Here is a 12,723-nt window from a genome sequence, read left to right on the forward strand (position 1 = left end):
CGCGTCGCGCGTTCCGCCCCTCGAGCCGATTCAAAGATTCCAGGCTTCCACGGTGACGCCGTCGTTGTAACGACATTCCGACGCGGTACCGTCGCGATTATAATCTCCACGGAGTCGTTTTGACACTGATACCACGACTGCCTCTCACTGTTGACCCGTTTATTTGCAGCGAAAGAGAGATTAAATCCTCTTACCCTTTCTCACTCTCTTCCTGTTTTTCCCGTTCTCTCGACAGAGTTTAAAGACGCGAGATGCTGTTGCGCGTTCCTCGCGATTGATATCTCGAAAAGTGGCATCTCATCCTAATTAAGATCAGTCGTAGAAGTAGCTGTTTTCCATCGTTCAAAGATACACTTCGGATACACTTTTGCTTTTAAATTCTTCTACTCTCCGTTTATTATGCATGCATAGCCGCTTCTTTGGTATATCGTATTCTCGTAGTAACGCAACGTGTTTGCATCTATGAATGAACGAGCGAATGATCGAACAAACCGATAAATATATTCAAATGGTATCACTGAAGGCATCCTTGCACGGTGATCGATCCTCGTACGCGATTCACAGCGTATATCCGTGTAGTTGGATTCTCCGTGGTTGTAGAAGCTGTTGTACGCTGCTACGTCGCGTCTCATTAATACGTTTCTGCCTCGTGAGAATCAGCCTGACGTTCTCTCACGCGCTCCTCGAGCTGTGAAAACGCGGTACACACAGATATCGTTATACGATTGGGAACGGCGAACACCGCACTTAATATCGCACCTCGTCGTTCGCGGGAACGCTTAATTACAGTGTAATATGCATCGAGATAATTTTCTTGCCCGCGGTGGAAACGCACGGAACGATCCAGGTACGAGAAAGTCTCGTTGCGAGCTTCGATCCACCGCGAAAACTTGGCGAATAACAACATCCCTATTAACAGAGCTACGAATTAGCCGAGCTATCGGTTAACTCGACCGAACGAAGCCCTCGTTTCACACTCGTACGATCCGTACTTACCTCGGTTTCTTCTTCCTCTAGTTGGACACTCGGCTTTCTAAAATTACCTTTACGCAATGCAGGCATTCCAAAGCATCAGCGACCTATCGCGATACGATCGAGAACTATTCGTCCAAAGTCGTATTTCTCTCTCGGAACTGACTCGGATTAGACTGTGTTTATGGCAGATGCGTGTTCTCACCGATAAGTCTGACGATCAAATGCTCGAGAACCACACGCAAGAAACATAAGACATTGGCATTTGTCGATTTTCTAATTTCGATACGACGGCTAAAAAGCAGCATGTATTACAATCCGTTTGCATAGTTGCGAAGCGGACTTGTTACGTCCAAAAATTTTAGGAAGCTTTTAGGAAGATTTTTTGAAGATTTATAAATCTACGAAATTTCGTAACAAACCAATAGCGTTACGGCGATCAATATCTTTGAAGTTAGTTACGTCGAATGAAACAACAGAGATATATGGCACGCATATTCGGTGGCAAGATGAAACAACAAGAGAGAAATCGATAATATAAAATTCGTTGAAATTACACGTTCAACCCTAAGATTGTCTCTCTATAGAGCACGAAGAGCGTGGCGACTTATTACGACGATATATAGATGTCAGAAAATTATTCGCGAGTCTGGCTAACATCTGTTATTGCATGTGCAAACTTCATAGCGGATAAAAAGAGTCATTTTCAATCGTTATTTCAACAGCAACTTTTATGCCCTGACAGTTTTTGCTTTGTAAAAAAAAAAAGATTTGAAAAATGAGCGAGGGAAAGATTCATTTGCTTCGTGTCATGCTCTACGAATCCCGGAAAGGTGTAACGGTGGGAATTCCTGTAAAAAACATTCAGGACGTTTACCAAGACCGTGCACCAGTTCTTCCTGTAATAGAAAAGTTTCTCTACGACTTCGTCGGTTAAAATTCGTGGATTATTTTGCAATAAATTAAGCGCTACGTCTGGATTATGCAAGCCACTTTTTTATTACACCGAGAGCTGGTGCACGATCTTGGTAAACGTCCCGAATGTGTTTTTACAGTTACATCTTTTCTCCGTTCATTTTCAAAAACTCTTTTTTCAAGATATATAAACTGCCAAAATACAAAATACAAAATCGAACATCGCCATTTTCATCCGCTAGAAAGTTTGCACATACGACAACGGATGTTAGCGGACTTGCGAGTAGTTTAATAACGTCTATTGGAATCGGCCGCGAACTTTTGCACTGACCCAATATCGCAAGTATATGCATGTCGATCTCCGAACGTGTTATTCGCCGATACAAGCATTCACCGCATCCATAACTTTACAGTTTCGATCTAACTGTTTGCGTACTTTGAGCACTTCCAGTAACGATAAATGTCACGTTTCATAACGTTACGAGTAACCGCTAGATACACGAGAAAACGCTTAAACGGCTCAAGGGTTCGACGATATGACGCATAGCGTTTCACGACGGCGTAGAAAATTGTGTTCAACATCTGTGTACCCGGTTTCCAGGTTACCCACAAAGTGACGAGTCAGGTGATGGTCCTGAAGATGAACCAGCTGCCTGCGAATAGGCCAAACATGCTGAAAGAAGTTCAACTGATGAACAAACTCAGCCATCCGAACATACTCAGGTAAGTCGAATCGAAGTCCGGTTCGCTTTTGCGCTGGAGAAACTCGGCTGACCATAACGAAGAAAATCAGCCCCCTCGCTTCGCGCCGAATTTTCTCTGTCCTCGCTCGAGAAACCAGTCAGCGAACGATTAATTAAGGAATAAGCGCGAGAAACGGTCCATCCGACGCGCGGCAAGTCACGCGTGTCGTTCGCTTTCTTCGCCGGTAGTTTTAAATTAAAACGGGGCGAGTTGTCGCGCGAATCGCGATGGAAATAGAAACTAGTTGGATAGAACGTCGAAATGGAAACGTCCGGCATATTCGTTGGTCGAAGCAATTAAGGCGACCACGTTTTTTTCTTCTATCGGTCGGTTCGAATTTATTTTCGAACAGATACTACGTACACATAGGCGGCGTGGAGAGAAAATAGCGTATCGATGTCTCAACTGGAGCTCGGTCGAAGGAATATCGTTTAAAACCGGAGAAATCTCGAAACGGACTAATTTTTTATTCTCCTACGTGACGATTGGATCTCGATTGTGGAAAGAAATAAGCAACTGGTAATTTAAGTCTCGCATATCGACGATGCTAGTTTCACTGTCGCGCTTCCAAGTTTCCAATCACTCTCCCTCGGAATACGTAATTGCAACGAAGTTGCAGCGGTCTCGAGTACGAGCGACGACCGAATACCTACTCCATTTCTATACCTTGTATACGTTCATTCTATTATCAGCAAAATTCAACGTTCAGACGTCTGAATAGAGAAACTCGGGCAAAATATCGACTAAGATCTCGGCTAAAATCTTTCCGGTAAAATAACGAAGACGGTGCATATTTGTTTATCTTCTTCGTAGGATTTCATCTCGTAAAGCAGTCGGTTGCCACGCGAACAAGCAACGTCCCTTCGAAATGGATCGTTGCTGGTTGACGCAACCGGCTGACTGCGGAGCTAATGTTAAAAGAGTTTCGCGGTTTGCAAGTTACGAGTTATGACATAATGGCAGCGGGTATCGCTGTTCCGCGCTACTCTGCGCCGCACCGCGCCGCGCGGCTAGACGCGCCGCATCCGCGGCGACAACGCATTCCAACGATATAAACGGCTTGGCCCAGATTCGGCTGTGTGTGTTTATCCCGCGTGGCTAGTGGATCTTATTTCTGGCATTTCTCTCGTTGAAGGCTGCGAAAACCGCGAGGAACATCGTCGGCATCGTGTCTTTTCATCGAGAGCGAGCCAGCTCGATGGAAAAAGAGAAGGGACGGAGAATAATCTCCGATGCGTGAATTTCGTAATTCTTGGAACGATACGACGCGCCAGGTGTACACATTTCGTTTCAAGGAATATGGATGAATGAAATCGGTCGATAATCTCGAGATACGTACGATATACGTACATACCGTGTGTTTGGTTTTGTTAAGAGCGAGACCAAGATTTACTACTAACGCCACACTCGCGTCAATCGATCGGTCGTTTCTTCGAATATTCCGCGTCAACTGCCAGAAACGTGCTCGTGAATAACTAGCTTGTCCGAGCCGGTCCAAAACTTTGCTTCTCGAAACGCTGCGGACAATTCCTGGTCCAAATTTCAGTACATGTTCCCAACATTTTTGTCCCACACTCATATATATTATTCTTCTTGATATTTCCGTTGAAAAGTCAGTTTAAAGTTATATCAAGATCGTTAAAAAATGTGTCTGTAACAACCTTTTACTATTAACTTACGTTGTTTAGTCGTGAAAGTAAAGGAACGATACTGTTAAAAGTTTAACTGTATTTAAAATTTGTTATTTACGCCATTATTGATTTTTAGCCAATTGTTATAGAACTTAATCCGTAAGATCCGAACAAAGACCTTCGCGTTCCTATGATTCTTAGTCATTTTCATTGACAATTTCCTTACAAACAAGAATAGAAATCGTAAATAACAATTAAAAGGAAAAAAAGACACGAAACATTCTAAGCGTTTTTTCCATTCGTAATCCTGTTGCTAAGCATTACTCTTAATACGTTTCTTACGATAATATCCGGTATTGTGTACATCGATACTATGAACAATATTAGTGCGATAATATTTGTAAGAATTTCGTGTAATCTTATCGGAGCATTAAGACGTATCGGCGTGTATCCGAGTAGTTTCGCCGAAGAACAAGAGCACTGCCGTGGTCGTAGACATGATCGATAGTAGCACGAAGCTGGCCATGAAGCGAAAAATCATGCTGCCCAGTGACACCATCGACGTGACGTGATTTGCGAGCGAGCGAGCGTGCGTGCGAATGGAATCGCGTCGATAGTCGCACATGCTGCGGAGTTTCGATCATTCTATCGGGGATATTGCGATAACCGGTGGTAGAAGCAAATTGACCGGTAATTTATCGTGGTTCGCACGCGCGAGGTCGCACACAGATACAAAGATACGGTTCCGATTGTCAACGTCCGATCATTGTTGCGATAAACTTGATATAGGCCGCAACAACAACGTGCCGCCGATTTTTATAGCTCGATACGATATACCGCGTATTCGCCCAAAAATCAGAACTTTGAATCGAAGATCGAATCGAAACGTCGAAGCGAAGACAGAAGCAACCCGACCAGTTTGTCTTTCTTTTTTCTCGTACACGATCAACCAGGTATCACAGTTGATCAACTATCGTCGTTACGGCATAACAGTTCACCTTTTAAGTCTTGGAACTGTACAATTTTCGACGTAAATGATCGCGATACCGCGCTATACTCGATTGGAGCGAATCCAGCTATCTAAAAATCTTTCGTCGAAACCTTGCTAATTAGTCAATTACGATTTCTTTCCCGAACCAGGAACAGTAGTTTATCCTAAACCCATACGTTGGAAACTTTCCAAACTAATACTTGGTAATGTATTTACTTGGATGTAACGATGTTTACAAATCGACCGGTATCCTTATCGAGCTACAAACTGTATCTCGATAAGGATCGCGAGTTTCTCGCCGTTTCCAGATACTGCTCGGTTCACGCACACGAATTACAAGGATCCTAGTCTCATCGCGAGATAACGTCGTGTCAATGGAACGGATTATCGATCGGTAATTGGCGTTTATCACGACGTTTACCTACGCTCGTTAAGCTTATGACATTTCGATGCGATGCATCGACCTAACGAACCTCGACTCTGACTTGTTCAATTCGCCGCCACCTACGGAGTAATCTAATCTGTGGCAAGAATCGTCGAGTCGAACGCGACGAGCCTGCTTTTCCTATTGCGTCGATTACTATCGCTCTATCGCGGACTTGTCGTTAAATCGGACGTACAAAGCTCGCGGTAATTCGCCTCTGCCGAAGACACGTGCGATGTATCGACGGGTAGGCCGCATTTCGAATATTCTTTCTATCGGACCAGTAAAACCCACGGAATGACGTATCGAGCAAGGAGGAAGTTCTAGATTGTTCGTAATAGTATCAGGTTTTCACTGGTTTAACCCTTGTGTGTAGGCAACCAAAATGGTCACGGTTGATGAGCAACGCGTTCTATTTCGATAGATCAAACACGTAGCGATAATTTTACTTTCATACATTCTCAGAACTTTGCACTTTTCCTTTCTACGATGTAACAAATGTTTTATAATATAATATGGTTCCAAATTATTTGGACAAAAAGATTACTTCCAGTTACGATACAATTCCACGCTAATGTTGACTACGAGGTGTGTTTAAAAAGTAACGAGACTGGCCCTGTCAAAATGTTTATGTCGTGTAACGAAAAATGTACATTATCCTCTTGAAAATTGTTCTCTCGAGAAGGTATATACCGGCGAAGGCGGTACTCCTATTCCTGGAAACAGCGCTGGAATTTTTCTATCGAAACTACTTTCGGTTTGTCGATTACAACCTTTTGCACGTTGTCCACGATTCCTTAAAACTATGTCCTTCGAGATGGCTTTTAATTTTTGAGAAAAAAAGTTGTATGGACTCGTGTCCGAAGGTCGTGGATGCTGTAGAACCACAAAGATATGTTCGTCGACCAAAGTTTTGGTTTACAGAGAGTGCGAAGCAAGGCACTGCTCGATATGTCGCTGTTCCATTTCCGTAACGCGTTACTAAAACAAGTTGCGAAATCGCTCGTGTCAGCTGAATCGAGTTTGAAATTAATATCGAAGGCAGAATAGAGATATTACGTCTCGAATAGCATCGAAATCTATTTCATTACCGTTTGGACACACCGCGTACTCCCATTCGCACGTATTCGCACTGTTCTTTATCCTTAAGACATGGATCCACGTAGAAACGTGTGCAGCAGCTTTGCGATATTTCGAGGAAATTTATAAATGAATGTACAAGGGTTAAAAAAGGAATCGCAGTTCATAGAATATTCATGGAAATCGACGCACGCGTGCACCCGACAGAAACTATAGTTGTAATGGTGAGATCGAACGGCATATATTTGATAAAGCCAATTAAAGATAATGGGAAGTAAGCGCGTTTTAGGAAACGCTTTCTCGTCTAATGCGGAAAAGCTTCTCCCCTTTCTTGATCGATTTGAATTATCCGGTTCCACGACCGAAGCGGAAAATCAAGCAAATCTCGCTTTGCGTTTGACCACGTTTCGAGGCAAAAGAGGAAACTCCGACGTTCGTTGGGTGGTGATAGACTATCGTGCCAAGTGTCAAATCGATACTCCCTAATCGCCTTACGTTCCTTCGCAAACGCGAAAACATCGACTGCGATGATATAATTCGTCGAAAAGTTTTACGTATTTTTTTGAAAAAGCTGATAATTAGAGGTACCCACGTGAAACTTATCAAATAATTCGCTTTAGATATTATACTAAATTGCGAGATTATGTCGTTGATTTACAAGCATTGGTAACGTAGAACCTTTTTTTCAAAACATCTCGATCTTTCCTTCGTCCTGATCCTCGAGACGATTTGTACGAAGATACCGAAAGATTATTAACAACAAGCAATAACATTAAACTGTACTGGAATTTTTAAACGACGTATGTGCGGCTGAATAAAATCGTGAATTCATTCGCACGATACTCCGGATCTATCTAAAATAAGATGACCACGTACGATAAATTATTTGTGTAACCACGATTATTCGAGCAATGTGATTATCTCTGGTTAATTATAGACACTGGTTGCGTACTTCGTTCTTCCTTAGTTTTGCTTTACTGTTAGTTACAAATTGCGACTTCGGACACAGTAAACAAACTACCGGCGAGGTGCACATTAGACAGATGATGTTAATGAACTTAACGAGGCTGTAAACGTGTGTCAGTCGATTCTATCGCAAACGAAATACCAAGGGATATAGAAAAGCGTACTCGAATATTTGTATACTTTGAAAAAAACCCGTCGGGTGATATGCGCAAGTTTCCATTTTCGTGTCTTTTTTCATATCGCAGCGTCCCATTCGACTCGAGCTACCATAAAAACACCACAGATCGCGGTGCCCATATTTCGGTGTCGTTTATCACGAGAAACGATCGTTTCTCTCTGCTCGTCAGCGGGTTTCGCGTCGACGCGTTTTATTCAGAGCGTTTCGTCGATCGTTCGATGATAGTCGCGTGCACATCTGGGTCGTAGACCTTCGTCCTGCGTTGTCCTCGCCCGATACACGAAGGTCGCGATCTTTATAGGGAAAGATGAGTAACGAGCGAAACGACTTCGCGCTTCGTGCGCGGATTGATAAAGAGAGCCGCGCCGCGTCCGCGACTCGCTTGGTAATTAAACCTCGTTCTCTGAACACAAGAAAAATTCACCTCGCCGCCTTTCGTTCTTTGGCCTTTCCGCGTAAGGACAGAGAAAACGTAGCGAAACTCGGCTCCGAAAAACTCAGCTCCGACATTTACACTTGACTTGCCATTAGGACGAATGAGAGCGGAATCAGTCGCGAGGCGGTAGATTTTAAAGTACGTTTCAACGTGGATTTGAAGCGAGTGCCCTTCCCTCCATTACACGCGCTATCTTCGTAATAAGTCTCGTAAATAGAGAATAGAGGAAAACCGAGAAACATTTTGCCACGAACCAATCTCGCGTACGATAATTATAATAATAGCGCGACAACGTTGATAATTATGCAGCTAGGAAAATAGTATGCGCGGTGCCCGGGGCATAGAGAGCGAATTGAATAAAACCTAGAGCCTGAGAAACGCTAGCTCTCCCGCTAGCTCTTTCCCATCTTCGTTCTCGCTGTTTTCGACGATCTATGATTCGTACATTGCAGGTTCATGGGAGTCTGTGTACACGAGGGTCAACTGCACGCCCTCACAGAGTACATAAACGGCGGTAGCTTGGAACAGTTGATCATGTCGAGGCACACGCCTCTACCCCATCCGATCAGGATGAATCTGGCGAGAGACGTGGCACGGGGCATGACCTACCTTCACAGTCGCGGGGTCTTTCATCGGGATCTCACGTCGAAAAACGTGCTGATCAAGAAGGACGAAAGTACGTCGGAAATGACCGCCGTGGTGGGCGATTTTGGGCTGGCAGCGAAGATCCCGGATCCCAGTTCCGGATACAGGCTGAGCACCGTAGGCAGTCCCTATTGGATGTCACCGGAATGTCTCAAGGGTCAATGGTACGATCACAGGTCGGACGTTTTCTCGTTCGGTATAGTGGTCTGCGAGCTGATCGGCCGCGTGCCGGCCGATCCGGACGTTCTACCACGGTCAGATAACTTTGGCCTCGATTACCTGGCCGTGGCAGAGATCTGCGCGGCAGCTGATCCGCCGCCAGCCTTTCTGCAGCTTGCCTTCAATTGTTGCACCGTGAGTAGAATATTACTTGCCTGGAATTTCCGACGCTCGCGTACCTTTTTCGTCCAGATTTTGTTTCGACTCTCTGACAGATCGAGCCGTTCGATTCTCCGCGTTATTTTCTTAAATTGCTTCATCCAACTTATCGTATTCGTTAAAGATCGTCGGTATGTACGTTGGTAATACAGTTGGTAATAGCATTTTACGCTCGTTGCAAAATATCCGATGTCACTCCGCTCGTACCGCTCGAAATGTATATTCTTAGTCTGCAAACATTTCACGGTCGCGTGCGTCGCTGTGGTTTCAGTACGAGCCAAAATCGAGACCGACCTTCCACGAGATTACCTGCAGCCTGGACACTATGATCAGCAACTACGAGGAGGAATCGAAGAACAATATCGGTAAACGTCAGTCCGTGGATCCTGCTCTCATGTCCAGCATGGACGAGATCACTCGAGAAGGACGACCGACGAAGCGCAAGACCGCTCGTCTGCGGAGTCAATCGGCGGACGCGAGAGGCTGCGACAACGCAACGCCCTCCGACAAGGCTAGGTGTCATTCCGTGAGAAGGGTAGCGGAACTGGCTAGCAGGAGGGACCCGCATTACAGGCCTATGACGGCGAATCCGTTCCACGCGTTGGGTGGCGTGAAGAAAATCCTTGGCAATTTGTTCTCCAGCTGCTTGGAGCTTCCGTCTCTGGAGGATGTCAGGCCAAGCGTCACAGATGCTATCGCCAAGTTCAAGCCCGCGCAGAACGACAGTATCGCGAAGATCTTGGACAGAAAGAAACCAAACTCGGAACCGAGCAGTCCGACCGCCAGGAAGAAATGGGAGAGAAAGGTAGGGACAGTTAAGTTGACTCTTTTGCGCGATTTAACGACCGTATAGGCGAAATTCAAGCGCTAAATAGCAACGTGGTAATTAGAGGTGTCTAGGCGATCAAAGTAATTAGCCAGGTAGAGATTGCGTTTCGGTGGAGTTAATTAGAGATTAAACGATAATCCGGTTTTCAGGTGGCTACAAAGGCGGGCGCTGCCAGCTTGTTCACTCATCCGCTTTTCCGAGACGGATGGGAGCCAAGAAGGCGAGGTAGCTGCGAGTCGGGTTTTTGGAGCTGCGTCGGCGAAGATCTCAGCCCGGAGCCACCCAATCGTCGACACACCTCCACCTTGAGCAGCTCCGCGGCAAGCAGCTTGTTTTTATTGGACGACCATCGAACCAGCTCGATCTACACCGACTCGTCCGAAGATATAGCGAGCTTAGGAGGTGGCGACTCCTGTTGGGAGGATAGATTAAGCGGTATCGGGTCTTCCAGTAAAACTATTTCCAAGATCGTCGAGTACTTCGAGAGGAAGCAAGCGGGTAGCTTGCGACTTGCCGATCACGATGCCAGTTCTAGTAGGTTAACGTTCTTGAAAGCAAACTTAGAGGGTCCCGTTCCATTATGCAGTATCTCAGCCGCGCAGAGGTTAGTCGTTTGCGAGGGTGCGGTGCGCAGCAAATTGCCCTTGTTTGACAAAAAGTGATACACATCACTCGCACGTCGTACTGTTCGTTCCTTAGGGTTTCTTGGTTTTTTTACCGATGTTTCTGGACCGCGTGAAAGCGCCTACACAGAGAAACGCTTCGACCCGATTTGTTCCACGTGGAACAGCGATGGCTATGTCGATGCGACAAAAATATTGGAAAAGAGTAGCGATCGGAGGAAAGTAGGGTCGAACGACCTAGTCGCGCGCGAAAGAAGAGCTAGAAAGATCGAAGAACGATTATATCTTTATTGGACTTTTGCGATCGAAGTGGTTAAGGTTGGAACAGGGTCAGTATTAACCAGATTCGAATATCTGGTTCGAGTTCAATGAAAATATAGTCAAGTGGGAGTTCAGCGGACACTTCTCTAAAATCTAGTAACCCGACTGTGATGTTTTTTGATAATCTACATACATTATTGACCCGTAATACGCTATGTTTGAAGCTGTCGGCGCGAGTTTCCTCTTCCGCGTGCGACGATCGTTACATATTTCTCACCGCGTTAGTGCACTTTAAAAAAAAAAAAAAAGAAAAACTTTATACTCGATACAATAGCTGGTAAATTTTAAAAGAAGGTTCTTTCACTTTACACATGCCACAGGATATGTCAATAGTATTTTGCATGAAAATGAAACGTTTCTTGCGTTTGTAGTTCGGAATACTTAGGAATTTTCAAACACCATCAGCCTATTTTCCTCGGACATGCAATTTAGTAGAAGCAGACGAAGAAGTTAACGGTTCAGAGGATTGAAAGAAGCAATACACGTTTCATTTTGAGACTGCGGCAATCCAATGCCAGTAGAAACGCTGCTCATGTTCTTACCTTTTGCAGTGCCTCGCAGTTCCTAGTTAGCCACCTCCGTCCTTATCCACGACAACTGATTTTTTATCAATTAACGACGATCATACAAAATCGAAATGTGAATGAACCGATCGTATTCATTTCTATGTTGAAAACGGGTTTTTAACGCATTACTAATCCCAACCAATCGTCTCCTGTTACTTGATTCGTGTTTGCACACGTTTCTTTTCTCGCCGATATCGATGTGGACATCGTTTAGCAGCGTTACACTCTTACATTAAATACCAGGATGTCGGGATAAGCAGCGAGAACTACGGCAATGTACGATAGAAGGCGGTATATTTTCCTATATGAATTGCAACATTGAAAACAAAATAAACGAAACTACTTTAATTTTAAGAGCTTTTAACATCAGGTTTTTACGTGTAAAGTAAAGTGTATATTGTTGGTATAATTTATATTTTTCTTTTCTTGTAATCATCATTCGTACCTGTGCCGTTATTTTTTGCCGTATTGCCGTCTTCTTTTTTGTACAGTATCGTGTTAGTTGGTGAGGTAGAAGAATTCGTCAGGGCCTACGCTGTGCTTATACGAGTTTTTAATTACATTTTTGATCGAGTAAAGAATACTTCCCCGACGCGCGACGCCACGACGTGGTGTTCGATCGTTGCGCGTCGTAGATTAGTACTCAGGATGCGAAACGAGACACATAGTATATTTTGTTGACAGAGATACCGTGTCCTGAATATTTTTGTTGATATAAAAGAAATGGGACGATGGTCCACCACACACACTGTGAAAGAGAGGGAGGGAGAGAAAGCATGCGCGAGAGAGAGAGTGAGAGAAAGAGAGCAAATGAAACTGATCTAGTCAGTGTATTATCGTCGGCGGCCTTATCTTTTGTATGTCGTAGCGCTAATTACTTAAGTGTTCCAAGGAAAGCGAACAAACAGAACACAGGCGGATAAAACACGACCTGTTCGAAGATACGATACATCGGTAGTCGTTGATAAAACGTAGAGCGTACGTAAAGCGAAACGAACGTAACGAACCATTGGGAATGACGTTT

General features: G+C 44.5%; 1 protein-coding gene across 2 annotated transcripts in view; it reads left to right on the forward strand.

The window, feature by feature from the left end:
* The window catches only part of LOC100742923, a 31,162-nt gene extending 19,151 nt beyond the window's left edge, over nucleotides 1-12,011 (forward strand). For both annotated transcript variants that reach the window (XM_012392677.3, XM_012392678.3), the window contains 4 exons: nucleotides 2,489-2,610; nucleotides 8,790-9,336; nucleotides 9,632-10,165; nucleotides 10,339-12,011. In XM_012392677.3, the coding sequence (XP_012248100.1) occupies nucleotides 2,489-2,610; nucleotides 8,790-9,336; nucleotides 9,632-10,165; nucleotides 10,339-10,851 (1,716 nt within the window). In that variant the 3' untranslated portion in view covers nucleotides 10,852-12,011. The remainder of the gene's footprint in view (nucleotides 1-2,488; nucleotides 2,611-8,789; nucleotides 9,337-9,631; nucleotides 10,166-10,338) is intronic.
* Nucleotides 12,012-12,723: the final 712 nt, after the last annotated feature.

This window comes from Bombus impatiens, unplaced genomic scaffold (assembly GCF_000188095.3).
Source record: "Bombus impatiens unplaced genomic scaffold, BIMP_2.2 scf_1506, whole genome shotgun sequence".
In the NCBI taxonomy this organism is placed as follows: domain Eukaryota; kingdom Metazoa; phylum Arthropoda; class Insecta; order Hymenoptera; family Apidae; genus Bombus; species Bombus impatiens.